The sequence below is a fragment of the Clarias gariepinus genome, chromosome 23 (assembly GCF_024256425.1).
Source record: "Clarias gariepinus isolate MV-2021 ecotype Netherlands chromosome 23, CGAR_prim_01v2, whole genome shotgun sequence".
In the NCBI taxonomy this organism is placed as follows: domain Eukaryota; kingdom Metazoa; phylum Chordata; class Actinopteri; order Siluriformes; family Clariidae; genus Clarias; species Clarias gariepinus.
In genome coordinates, this window is record NC_071122.1 from 6,592,959 (window position 1) to 6,602,241 (window position 9,283).

General features: G+C 36.6%; 1 protein-coding gene across 1 annotated transcript; it reads left to right on the plus strand.

Moving 5' to 3' along the window:
- The first annotated feature begins 278 nt into the window (after window positions 1–278).
- Window positions 279–8,376, plus strand: LOC128511512 (endothelin-3). Its single transcript, XM_053484402.1, has 4 exons — window positions 279–553; window positions 1,885–2,140; window positions 6,003–6,140; window positions 6,704–8,376. The coding sequence occupies exons 1-4, from the start codon at window positions 484–486 to the stop codon at window positions 6,822–6,824; spliced, it is 585 nt and encodes a 194-aa protein (XP_053340377.1). The 5' UTR covers window positions 279–483; the 3' UTR covers window positions 6,825–8,376.
- Window positions 8,377–9,283: the final 907 nt, after the last annotated feature.

The following is a 9,283-nucleotide window of genomic DNA, read 5'->3' on the forward strand; positions in this document are numbered from 1 at the left end:
TACCATGGTGATGATGAAGAAGAGGAAGAGGATGCATGATGATGATGATAATGATGAGAAGGAGGAGGAGGTGGATGCATGATGATGATGATGAGAAGGAGGAGAAGGAAGGTGCATGATGATGCATGACGCGGGCGCAAGAATGTCTTTTTTTTTTTTTTGAGGTGATGGCTACATCACATGGTTGCAGTGGGGAGGGTGGTGCTCTGAAGAAGTTATACTCTATAAAAAACCTGTTTGAGCATTCAGCCACACACACCCACACACACACACACTCACGCTCACACTCCTGGATGCAGGTCTCTCTGGAGCGCGTGCCATGTGAAAAGCGCACGGTTTTGCCGGGAAAATGCGGAGCTTCTGGCTGAAAATGTGGTTCCTTGGAGGTCACCGGGGAATAATTTGAACAGTCTTTGGTTCGTTGGACACGTTTTGTTCTTCTTCTTTTTGTTCTTTTTCCCTTTTGGAATAAAACCCCTGGGGATGGCCAAGACGTCGCTTCTGGATTTGGGCGTTTTGATTTTAATCGGATTAACAGCCGCTCGCGCAAACGGTATTATATATCTATTTTTTACTGAGAGAGGATGATGATGATGAAAGTCGGGGATCTTTAGAGTAAGTCCTGTGAAGGAGTTTTGATCTGGAATGTTCCACTCACGCGCTGAGTGAAGCTCCGGAGACTCCGCGTTACACCAGGAGTTTAATGATTAATTGAAGACACTGTAATTAATAACGGCATCATTTCCAACATTTCCTACCCTATATATTCGTGTTTATGTGAGTTTTTTTTTTTTTTTAAGCTAATTAACGTTCTTAACCAAACTGGAAATTTGACTAAAACATTCCAGGCGTAATTTTTTTATGGAAAAAAAAAAATAGTCAGTCAGTAAACACTTTTTTCTTTTCACAATTTAATTAAATTATTCCGCTTTTTGCGCTTCATTCCGTACAGGATCCAGAGTCTCTGCTGTGAACTCAGTGTAAAGCGGAAGCTCATCCTAGATTCATCTTAGATGGGATGTCAGTACATTTCAGCGCAACATACACACATATATTTAAAACTAGCTTACAGTATTTCTCTATATTGGTATGTTTCTGAGACGTGGAAGGAAATGCACAAAGACTCAAGGAGAAGGTCTAGAAAAACCTTTTTTCTGTTATATACAAAAATTAAAAAATAAGGAAAGACTAACCCTCTGATCATTTTTGAAAGTCATTAAATTTTTTAAGTAGTTGAAATTTCTACTTTGGAAAATAAGATATTTCTATTTATTCTGTGTCGGCACGGTGGCATCGAACCCTTGACCCTGGAGGTGTGAGGCCACCGTTTCGCTCTGTTTTCCCCGTGGGTTTCTTCCAGGTACTCCAGTTTCTTCCCACAATCCAAAGACATTCAGATTAGGCTAATTGGTGTTTCCAAAGTGTGTAAATATGTGTGTTTGTGTGCCCTGTGATGGATTTGCACCCCATCCAGAGTGTTCCCCGCCTAGTTCCCCTGGGATAGGCCTCAGGGCTCATGTGACCCTGTACAGGATAAGCAGTATAGAGAATGAGTGAGTGAGTAATTACTCTGTGTAGAAGCCCTAAAGCCAACTGTATCATCTGGACTTTAGGAAATTAGTCCCAAAACGTTTACTGTTTTAACATTTTTAGGGCTTTCATGGGTCCTGAAGACATCCTCAGAAAGTCACTAGTTTGCATGGTTCTGAAGACATCCTGCAGTTCTATGTGTATCAGACAGAAAAGCATTTTGCTGCAAAGCTAAATATTTGTGATAAGTATTGTGCGTAGTAAAACTGTTAGATCTTTTCAGCATATTGTAGATTTTAGGTTATTTAGGGTTCACAAAACTACTCACTCCCTTTATTTCTGGGCTGTTTTTAGGCATTTTGCTTCACAGGGTTGTCCCGCACGAGGAAAGAACACTGGAGCTCGAGAAAGTGAACATGGGTGTGAGGACTGCACCGACAGAACAAGCCTGCAGATCTGATGACGGCCATGACAGCCACAAGGAGGTTGCAGGAATGCCACATGACACTCATTCACGTAACAGAGCCAAACGCTGCACGTGTTATACGTACAAAGACAAAGAGTGCGTTTATTATTGCCACCTGGATGTCATTTGGGTGAACACACCAGAGTGAGTGCATTGTTTACTACTATTAACTTAAAAAAATAAATATTATTTACAGAATCAGCTTTTGTTGAAAAAGTTAAAATGTTCCTGGCGGCATGGTGGTGTAGTGGTTAAAGCAAGCAAGAAAGAAAGATAATGCAATGCACCAGAAAGTTCATTGTGCACTTGCCCTATTAGGGGCTCTGTACATTATTTTTTATATTATATTTATTGCTTTGAGGTCTGTCCACTAACAAGATGACATTGAAAATTAGATCAAAATCTCATTACTTTTTCTAAACATAAAACAAAATCATTACCATAGTCAATACCACACCTTAAGCACAGACCAAAAAGCATGAAAAAAAAGGTTTACAGTAAAATCCTTGGAAAAATGCTTTTGAATTTGATTTTCGACAAATAACATACCAAAGGTTATAACTTTTTTAGCTGTAGTACTGCAACACACCTTACTGTAGGCACAATTCTTTTCTATACATGATACAGTAATGCACTGAAAAAAGAGAGCAAGATTACAGAGAGAATCTCGAGCATTTAAAGAGATGAAGGATTAAAAAGGTCTGGACTTGTTTAACCAGGTAGACAAGATGATCCCAAATGTATGAAATATGAACATAAAGCTGCAGGATCTAATGACTGCATCTGCATCCACTGCTACATAGTCAATATAACAGGAAAGCTAGAGAAGAACAGAGTTCTACTTTTGCTTTGTTTCACTTCTCTGTTTCTGGGTTTCACCTGATCCTAATCATGAGATCATTACAGGTGGGATCAGGTGTGGAGTAATCTAAAACCATCCTGAAATGGCAGGCTGGATTCACGAAAAAAGGTTGGGGGTCGTACAAAGACAAATGAATGAAAATAGATCTTTAAGCATATACCTGGTCAAGAACCTTTCAAAGCTTCCTTATTGTGAGAATTAATTCTAACAAGATAAAAAATAAAATTAATAAAATTAATTTCTAAGGTACACGATTTACCCAGAAATAGGAGTACTAAACTTCCTACTGTCTTTCTATTTATAAAATAAAAGGTGTATCCTTTATTGTTTATGTATTATATACATGGTAACATATATGTACTTTATGCATTTTAACCCTTAATCTAATAATTCCAAAGATTACTTTAAATGTAACTGCGTACACATCTCCAAGTGAAAGACACACACAACAGGTACGAAAGATGTACAGTACACACCCCTGAGGCTACCACAGCTTTAACAAAGAAAACAAGTTTACTACATTTTTGAGTGTGTATGGTATAATAATATAACCGCAACCGTGTATCATGTGTAAATGTACACAAATGGGAATTACATGAAGTACATGCAAAAGTAATTTTTTAAATATGACTTATTGTAGTCATGTAGAGTTTTATACAGCATGGTACATGCATAAAAATACAGGGAAAAAATATTTACCCCAAACTGCATCCTAATATAATGTATCTGATTTTTACACAGGATGCTCCTTGCTAATAAACTCAGTTGTGTAACCACATGTGGTCTTGTGCATTGGCTTGGAAAAAAAACAGGCCTCCTGCGTGGCAGGTGATGATTCTAACACTAAAACACCAATTCCCAAAGGTGGGACAACCTTAATTAGTTTGGTGTAGGAATTAGTGCACCTTATGATTTGGTTAATTTTATCCCTAAAATGGGATTATAAACCAATTCATGCTTTGTGAATGACATAACAATTAATACAAAAACAAGGCTTAATATATACAGCATTTATTTTATATAACCAACAGAATAATAAACAGAATATAAGTAGCTTAGTAGTGTATAAAAATAAGTACTTTTTAAAGAATAATTTTTAAGACTTCCTGAAGGACCTTTTTTGTCTCCCATTTTCAGTCTAGTCCCTGTATCTGTTTTAGAAGAATATTTTTTATTTGTTATGCCACGCAGTGACCTATGAATCATTCACATATAAAAAGCTTTTTAACTTAGAGTATGGCATGAACCAGTGAGAAAGAGATGACAGATGATAATCAGGCTGGTGATTAGTATACTGTTGATGCTGAAGACGAGAGGGGAAATGAGATTGCTGCTGAGGTGGCTACATAAACAACCAATATTTAAGTTTTATTTAATTGTCTTTAATTTAATTTACATGATTAGAATTATTAGAAAGAAAGTATGGGTATCAAGACAGTACTGTACATCCAAATTTACTTTATCTGAATTAATAGACAGCAAACTGTAAAGAAATTTATTCTCAGCGAGTTTTAAGGTTTTATGAGAAACATTAAGAACCATTGTTTATTATAACACGTGTGTGCGCGTATAAAGCAAAAGCAAGTCTCATAAGAGCGTAAAGATCCATTTTTTCTCTCCCTCTTTGTATTAGCCTGTCGTGTCTGTCAATGCGTAATTTGACACCGTGCTCCTTCTCTCACACCAACACACACACACAAACACACACACTCGCCTTTACAGCTCCTCTCTCACCCCCTCCTCCTCTCGGCACACATACAGACGCACACTCTCTGCCTTACACAGAAACTCTGCTCTGTCGCGATTCTTTTCAAAGGTAAAGTGTCGGTCCATTTGTTGTTTTTTTTTTGTTTTTTTTTACTTTACAGCAGTGATTCCGTTAGTATGTGCTCATGCAAGTGTGATTAGCTATTATGTTCCTTGCTGATTTTTCTGATAAAACAGTCTTTCCGTTTATGTGTGTGTGTGTGCACGCACATTAAACACACACACAGCGCCTGCGCGCATAAATGGTACACTTATCTGTCGGGATTTATTTTTACTTTTTTTAAAGGTAAAGTGCAGATCAATTTGTTTTATTTATATTTTATATTTTGTTTTAATTATTTTATGTATTACTTTTTTTTGGCTGTAGAATAAATAATTTGAGTTTCCATTATTACTTATGGAAAAATTAAATTTGGTTGACGAGTGTTTTGGAATACAAGCCCACTTCCGGAATGAATTATGCTCGTAATCCAAGGTTCCACTGTAAACGTTTAAAGTTAACCAGTTAAACACAAATTAAGTAACACAGTAATTAGTGTGAAAATCTAAAATCTTGATTTATATCTCAAGTGTTAGGCTTTGTACAGGAGATTTGCAAACTGGACTACGTATCTACACTCGTCAGAGACACCAGCGATCTCTGCTACTTTATTTTAATTTGTAATATTTCTAACCACATTTACCAATCGGTTAAACATCATCATTCATTTGAATTTGTAGGCATTGTTATCCAATAACTAATTTGCAAGAAATTACTGCACAGTCATTGAGGCACAGTCACTGCGATCCCAGCTCCGTGTCATAGACATACAAAAACAACAAAAATTAATGGTTTCCTGTCAGGTGGTTGCTGTGAGACTCACTAACCACAGAGAGAAAGACGGATGTTAATTCTTTTAATTTGGGATTTGCAAATTGGTTCAATACACACACCAGAAAGCAAGGCAGGCAAAAAGTTAAGAACTTGTTTGCGTTAGGGTTTTATAATCTGTGTCTAAGCATTATGCAGTCTTTGTAAAAAATATTGGTTGACCTTGTAATTGAACTTTAATTCTCACATCTTACACAAGGCATTCAGAGGTTTGCATTCTCAACACAATCTTCACACAGACTTAATTATTAAGTACAATAAGCACAGATGAGAGAAATGTTTTCCTGTCACAGCCACAGCTGACTTTAAATCACAATTTCCAGAAAAGCTTCTTTGACTTTTGCTATCTACAGTAGTCATTTCCCACAAATTTTTAACAAAGTGTTACCCTAGGGGTTGTATTAAAGAGTTATACAGATGTACTGCACTGAAATGGATTAAATTAAATTTTTTTAGTGAAAAGTGAATTTCAATTGAAGCTCTTCTTCTGTTCTGTGTGTTGAAAGGCGCATAGTCCCATACGGCATGTCAAGTTACAGAGGCTCTCTGCGTGCACGGCGCTCAGCGGAAAACAAGAAAACGACATGGAGATGTGTGTGCGCTCTCCAAAGCGACTCTCACTGTAACAGCTTCTGTGGGAAAAGGTAAATGTTTATAATTCTACCATAGTGCTGTTGAATTCTCAGAATTTCGATTGCATTATTTTCTAAAACAGCAGTTCTAACGGTTACAGATTTGCAAATAAGAGGTTTATATACTGCCCAGCCAAAAAAAGGCACACACTTTAATATTTCATTAGACTGCTTTTTGCTTCGATTACAGCTATGGCATTGTTTCGATAAGCTTGTGCAATGTCACAACATTTATTTCAGTACAGTATTGCATTACCTTACTTCCAAGATCTTGTATTGATGATGGGAGAGTCACTGCTTAAAGTATTCTCCAGCACATCCCAAAGATTTTCAATGGAGTTAAGTTCTCTGGTGGCCAATCCATGTGTGGAAAAATTTTTTGTAACCAGACGTGTTTAAGTTGGCAAAAATTTACAAAATTTGACACAACTTACAACCTCAGTGATGTACTACTGGCAATAGACTGCTGTTTTATTTATTTTATTTCACGTTCGAGCAAAAATAACTAGTTTGCATTTCTTTTCACCAACTGATGGTTTAATTGTTATTTAACTGCCTTTGTCTCATCCTATTAGGGGGAGGATACCATGGCCATCTGTTACTGGAGAGCTAAGCCATGCTGTAAATGACCTGCCCATGCATTCTTCTGTCCTAACACCTGGACATACCTTAAAGAAAAGAAGCTTATCTGTCTGAAGAGAAGGAAGAATTCCATTATCCAGGGGGGAGTGATGTGAAAGGAAAGAAGAAGGACACAATGGAGAGTTTGTGGAATGCTTACGCAACCCACGAGCCCGTAGTTGGAGTCTGATTCAAAGAGAGGATATTTAACCCAACTGGCTTTATGCTAACTCATCATGTTACAGCTCGCCTTCTGCAACACCCAAGGCTGATTCTTCAGGCCGACTGTTGGCTCAGCTTTGTCGCCTTTAATTAAAGATATACAGAGCCAAGAACTAAGACTAACTTGCTATAATAATATTCAGATTTCTGAATCACCGGTCGGGCAAAATCACCTGTCAGCATTTGATGGGTGTACAATATAGATACCAAGATGACAAAGAGCTCCTTTCTCATTTTTAACCTACGGTAACGCTTCTGATTAGATGGCACTTAAATATGAACTCGCTAACAGAGAAATAAAACTGAGGACTGTACATAAAGCAACAAGTTTTCTATCTATAATATACCAATAATTAATATGATTTATAATTTTTTAATATGAACACATACAATATTTGTCCTTATGTAACTTGTGGGCATTGCATTACTTTAAAAAATCTCAGTATACAAATTCTAACATTTTTTACATTGCCATAATGTGTGATATAATCCAGCCGATTTCCATTTTTATTACTATTAAATTATATGTGATTATTGTTTAAGAAAAAACAACATAGATTGAAAATTACTGGGGGTCATTTAGGTGTCTTACATTTCTAAGATTTCAGAATTATAATAATGGCATATTGTGTCAAATTGAACACAACAGGAACTGTTATTTAAACGGTGCATGGTAAACAGTTTAAGGAAATAAATAAATTCGCATAGCAATAAAAATAATTTCTGAAAGTTCCTGCAATTAGGATAACATTTAATGAGATGGGATGTCTTTGAAACAAGTTTTCATTTCGTTATTGCAGTTATTAATTGTTATTCTTTCATTCTTTCTGTTTGTTTCTCTCTCTTGAGGAGAATAATGCGAACATTTTAATGTTTTTCTGATAAACTAGAGAGCCAAGCTACTCAATGTTTTCAAAGAGCTGACACTGGAGACGCTTTCCTTTCTTTTTTTCAAAAAAGTTTAATAAATCTCTTATAAATATCATAAATGCTACATAAATATAATCATATCAATTATTACACATTTCCCTTTCTTATATTTGTACATTGTACATTTTCTTTGCTATATATGTTTTGCATGTTTTATTAAATTAGGGTTATGTTCACCTTATTTCATTACAAGTGAGGCGTCTTCTGGATCTGAACTAATACAGCTGACTAACTGGCGTGAGCAAATATGTATTGATTTTAGAAGACAGATGCATGCACAAAAAAATCAGATAAAAGTCAATTATGAATTGTAATTATAAATGTGAACCGTCATGACATGCAAATCCGATCTGAACAAACAATCAGAATTTAACAATGTGACTTAAAATGTGAACATAGCCTACAGTATGTGTAGTTTCTGCTGTGATGTCACTGTTACTATGAAAACAGTAGAGCTAATGTGTGTCTAATACTTAATTAAACATGTCACTCTTAATATCATCAGTGCCACTCAAACTCAAACAAAATAACAAACATAAAAAATGCAGCCTGCTGATCCATATAGACTTCCACAGTTCTTGGTTTTCGCTGTTTCTTTTATATTGCAATCAGGGGATGTGGAACTTGGAATTGACCCAGGACTCTGCTCTCATGTGCTTGGATTCACAAGGGAAAGGTGCACAGGAGTGGAAGCTGAAGTAATGAAAAATTATCTTTCAACGTGGAATAAACTAGGTTCTGCTTCATTTACAGGTTCGAAAAAAGACGGCAGATTGGCAGGAGGGAACTACATAAACAGTTGTGCGTCAGTGAGTGTGACAGAAAAGGGTTCTTCAAGGGTTCTTAGCTTTCTAACAGGGTTCATTTAAGAACTCTGCAAAAGTCACTCTTAAGCATTCAATACCTGAACCAAATATATGAGGCTCGTATAAGTAAAAACCGGGCCGTGAACAGAACACAGTTAAACTCTCTTTATTTCTCTATACAATACCCTAATCTAGTGCACGTATCTGAATATTTGACTAGTGCTTGGATACCATCAAGGTAGAAAGTTTTGTCAGTACATTGGAGCCATGATCGGGCTGTTTACTTCACAGCTGAAACGCTGGCCTCCCACATACTCCTTTAATGGCCCAAACATCTGGAAATGTCTTAAAGTGAGGTCAGGACTGTACGGGGATGTGCAATAACTCCCAGCCGACTTCCTGTAATGTCATAAGTGGTGTTTGTGAATGATGGTTTGTACGGTTCCCACAAACAGATGCGTCTCTTCTGCAAGTTGGCAACAAGTTATCAAATGATTTTCAAGGATCAGACGTTATACTTGATGAATGTTCACAGGAACAACTAGCCACCTTGGCCGCGATTGATAAACGGCCTTT

Excerpts from the sequence above, each read along its gene's own strand:
- LOC128511512 (XM_053484402.1), top strand. The coding sequence starts at position 484 with ATGGCCAAGACGTCGCTTCTGGATTTGGGCGTTTTGATTTTAATCGGA. Across the intron at positions 2,141-6,002 it reads ATTTGGGTGAACACACCAGA|GCGCATAGTCCCATACGGCA; the intron begins GTGAGTGCATTG and ends GTGTGTTGAAAG. Across the intron at positions 6,141-6,703 it reads AACAGCTTCTGTGGGAAAAG|GGGGAGGATACCATGGCCAT; the intron begins GTAAATGTTTAT and ends TCATCCTATTAG.